We start from the raw sequence: 2767 nt of genomic DNA on the forward strand, positions 1-2767 counted from the left end.
GAAACCTAGGAACTGTGTTTATATCTCTTGGTGAATATGCCAAAGCCCAAGAATACCATGAGAAAGCACTTGCGATCAGAATGGAAATTGGTGACAGAAAAGGACAAGCAGCAGATTACGGAAACCTAGGAAGTGTGTTTAATTCTCTTGGTGAATATGCCAAAGCTCAAGAATACCATCGAGAAAGCACTTGCGATCAGAATGGAAATTGGTGACAGAAAAGGACAAGCAGCAGATTACGGAAACCTAGGAACTGTGTTTATATCTCTTGGTGAATATGCCAAAGCCCAAGAATACCATGAGAAAGCACTTGCGATCAGAATGGAAATTGGTGACAGAAAAGGACAAGCAGCAGATTACGGAAACCTAGGAACTGTGTTTATATCTCTTGGTGAATATACAAAAGCTCAAGAATACATCGAGAAAGCACTTGCGATAGAATGGAAATTGGTGACAGAAAAGGACAAGCAGCAGATTACGGAAACCTAGGAAGTGTGTTTATTCTCTTGGTGAATATACCAAAGCTCAAGAATACATAAGAAAGCACTTGCGATCAGATTAGAAATTGGTGACAAAAAGGACAAGCAGCAGATTACGGAAACCTAGGAACTGTGTTTATCTATCTTGGTGAATATGCCAAAGCTCAAGAATACATCGAGAAAGCACTTGCGATCAGAATGGAAATTGGTGACAGAAAAGGACAAGCAGCAGATTACGGAAACCTAGGAACTGTGTTTATATCTCTTGGTGAATATGCCAAAGCTCAAGAATACCTTGAGAAAGCACTTGCGATCAGAATGGAAATTGGTGACAGAAAAGGACAAGCAGCAGATTACGGAAACCTAGGAACTCTGTTTCACAATACTCGGTGAATATGAGAAGGCTAAAGAATATCTTGAAAAGGCACTCTCATTATGTAAGTATATTGGAGACAGTGAGAAAGAGTTGAAGTTTCACTACATCCTTTTTTGCATTGAGCTATCCCAAGGAAAAGTCAAGGAAGCGTTAACCCATCTGCTCCAGAGCAACAGAAAAAGTGAAGAGTTACGAGCTTTGCTTGAAGACAATGATCAGTTTAAGATATCATTCTCCGATGCACTCCTTTTTATTCTCCTACCAACAACTAAGTCATTTCCTTTTGGCTTCTGGGAATCCTAAAGAAGCCCTATGCGTTGAAGAGCTGAGACGGGCTAGAGCCCTAGCAGACTTGATGGCAGCGCAGTATTCGCTTGAAAACAAGCAGATTGCAGCTTCTTCGCATTTATGGATTGAGAACATTATGAAAAAGGAAAGGAACAGCATTTGTCTGTATATTAGTTATCATGATCAAGATGTATTTGTTTGGATTCTCAAAGCAAGTGGGAACATTAATTGTCGAAGAATAAACGTTAATGAAGAGATTGTTGGCACCGGATTAGTTCCAAATTTGGATGATTTTTTGGATAAAAGTTTCCGCAGCTTTGGTGTTTTTTCCGATGAGAATTGTGAAGATCGATCTTTCGATGTCATTGAGAAAAAACTGGAGTCACCCCAAGAAGAAAGCATTACAGCTTTGCGGCTACTTGAGGACGACGACGATGAGTGTCAAAATCCCGTATCCAGCCTTTCTTTGTGTTACCGAATGGTTATCGGTCCTGTGGTTGATTTACTTGAGGAGCCCGAAATCATTATTGTTCCTGACCGCTCCTTGAACCAAGTTCCATTTGCAGCGTTAGGTGATGAAGGCGGCAAGTATTTATCAGAGTCTTTCAGGATCCGCATCGTTCCTTCTTTGTCGACTCTCAAGCTCATCCAGGACAGTCCAGCAGACTATCACAGTCAAACTGGTGCACTTATAGTGGGCGATCCTCAAGTTGGTCTGGTGTTTTACAAGGGACGTCTTGAAAACTTGGGCAAATCATTGCCTTGTGCAAGAAAGGAAGCAGAGATGGTTGGACGACTGCTAGGGGTTGAGCCTCTGTTAGGAGAATGCGCAACAAAGCAGGCTGTCCTTGAGGTGATAAGTGCAGTGAGTTTGATACACATTGCTGCACATGGAAATGCTGAAAGAGGAGAGATTGCCCTTGCGCCAACTGTGCGATTTGCTGGTGGGGCTCCTCAAGAGGACGACTACCTATTGACGATGTCTGACATTTCGAAAGTTGGACTACGAGCGAAGCTGGTAGTACTTAGCTGCTGTCACAGTGGACGTGGACAGATTAGAGCCGAGGGAGTTGTTGGAATCGCTCGGGCGTTCCTAGGATCCGGTGCACGGTCGGTTCTGGTGGCACTGTGGGCGCTAGAAGACAGAGCAACAGAGCAGCTCATGAATTGTTTCTACGAGCACCTCGCTCATGGAGAAAGTGCCAGTGAATCTCTTCACGGGGCTATGAAGTGGATGAGAGGTAACGGCTTTCCTAAGGTTGAAGACTGGGCACCGTTCGTGCTGATTGGGGATAACGTGACGTTTGATTTTGGAAAAGAAAGTAAGTGGTTTTGATGCTGTATTTCTATTTACGGTTCACCAAGTACGAGGTAAATGAAAATTACAAATGACTTCCATCTTATTATTCGGGAGGAGGTCAGATTATGAAAATTCGATTGAGTTTGGGTTAATTTCGATCGCGAAGCAAAGTTGCCGAGTTTGATGAGAGGCGGCTGTAATTCCAGCATAAAAAGTGATTTTAGCTTGGCTGCTGTATCCGAACAGGTAACACTATTTGCTTTAGCTAAACGTTAATTACACAATTTGAGATTATCGTGAAATGGTCTTTTAAGTCCCTCTCTG

The 2767-nt window shown here is 42.8% G+C and overlaps 1 protein-coding gene across 1 annotated transcript; it reads left to right on the top strand.

Annotated features, from left to right (window-relative positions):
- Window positions 1-1116: 1116 nt before the first annotated feature.
- Window positions 1117-2508, top strand: LOC144660120 (tetratricopeptide repeat protein 28-like). Its single transcript, XM_078520679.1, has one exon. It carries the CDS (start codon window positions 1211-1213, stop codon window positions 2477-2479), a length of 1269 nt encoding a protein of 422 aa, XP_078376805.1. The 5' UTR covers window positions 1117-1210; the 3' UTR covers window positions 2480-2508.
- Window positions 2509-2767: the final 259 nt, after the last annotated feature.

This window comes from Oculina patagonica, chromosome 7, assembly GCF_052425735.1.
Source record: "Oculina patagonica isolate OP01 chromosome 7, crgOcupat, whole genome shotgun sequence".
Classification (NCBI taxonomy): Eukaryota; Metazoa; Cnidaria; class Anthozoa; order Scleractinia; family Oculinidae; genus Oculina; species Oculina patagonica.

Bases quoted from the DNA above. Each gene is read 5' to 3' on its own strand.
- LOC144660120 (XM_078520679.1), top strand. From the start codon at position 1,211: ATGGCAGCGCAGTATTCGCTTGAAAACAAGCAGATTGCAGCTTCTTCG.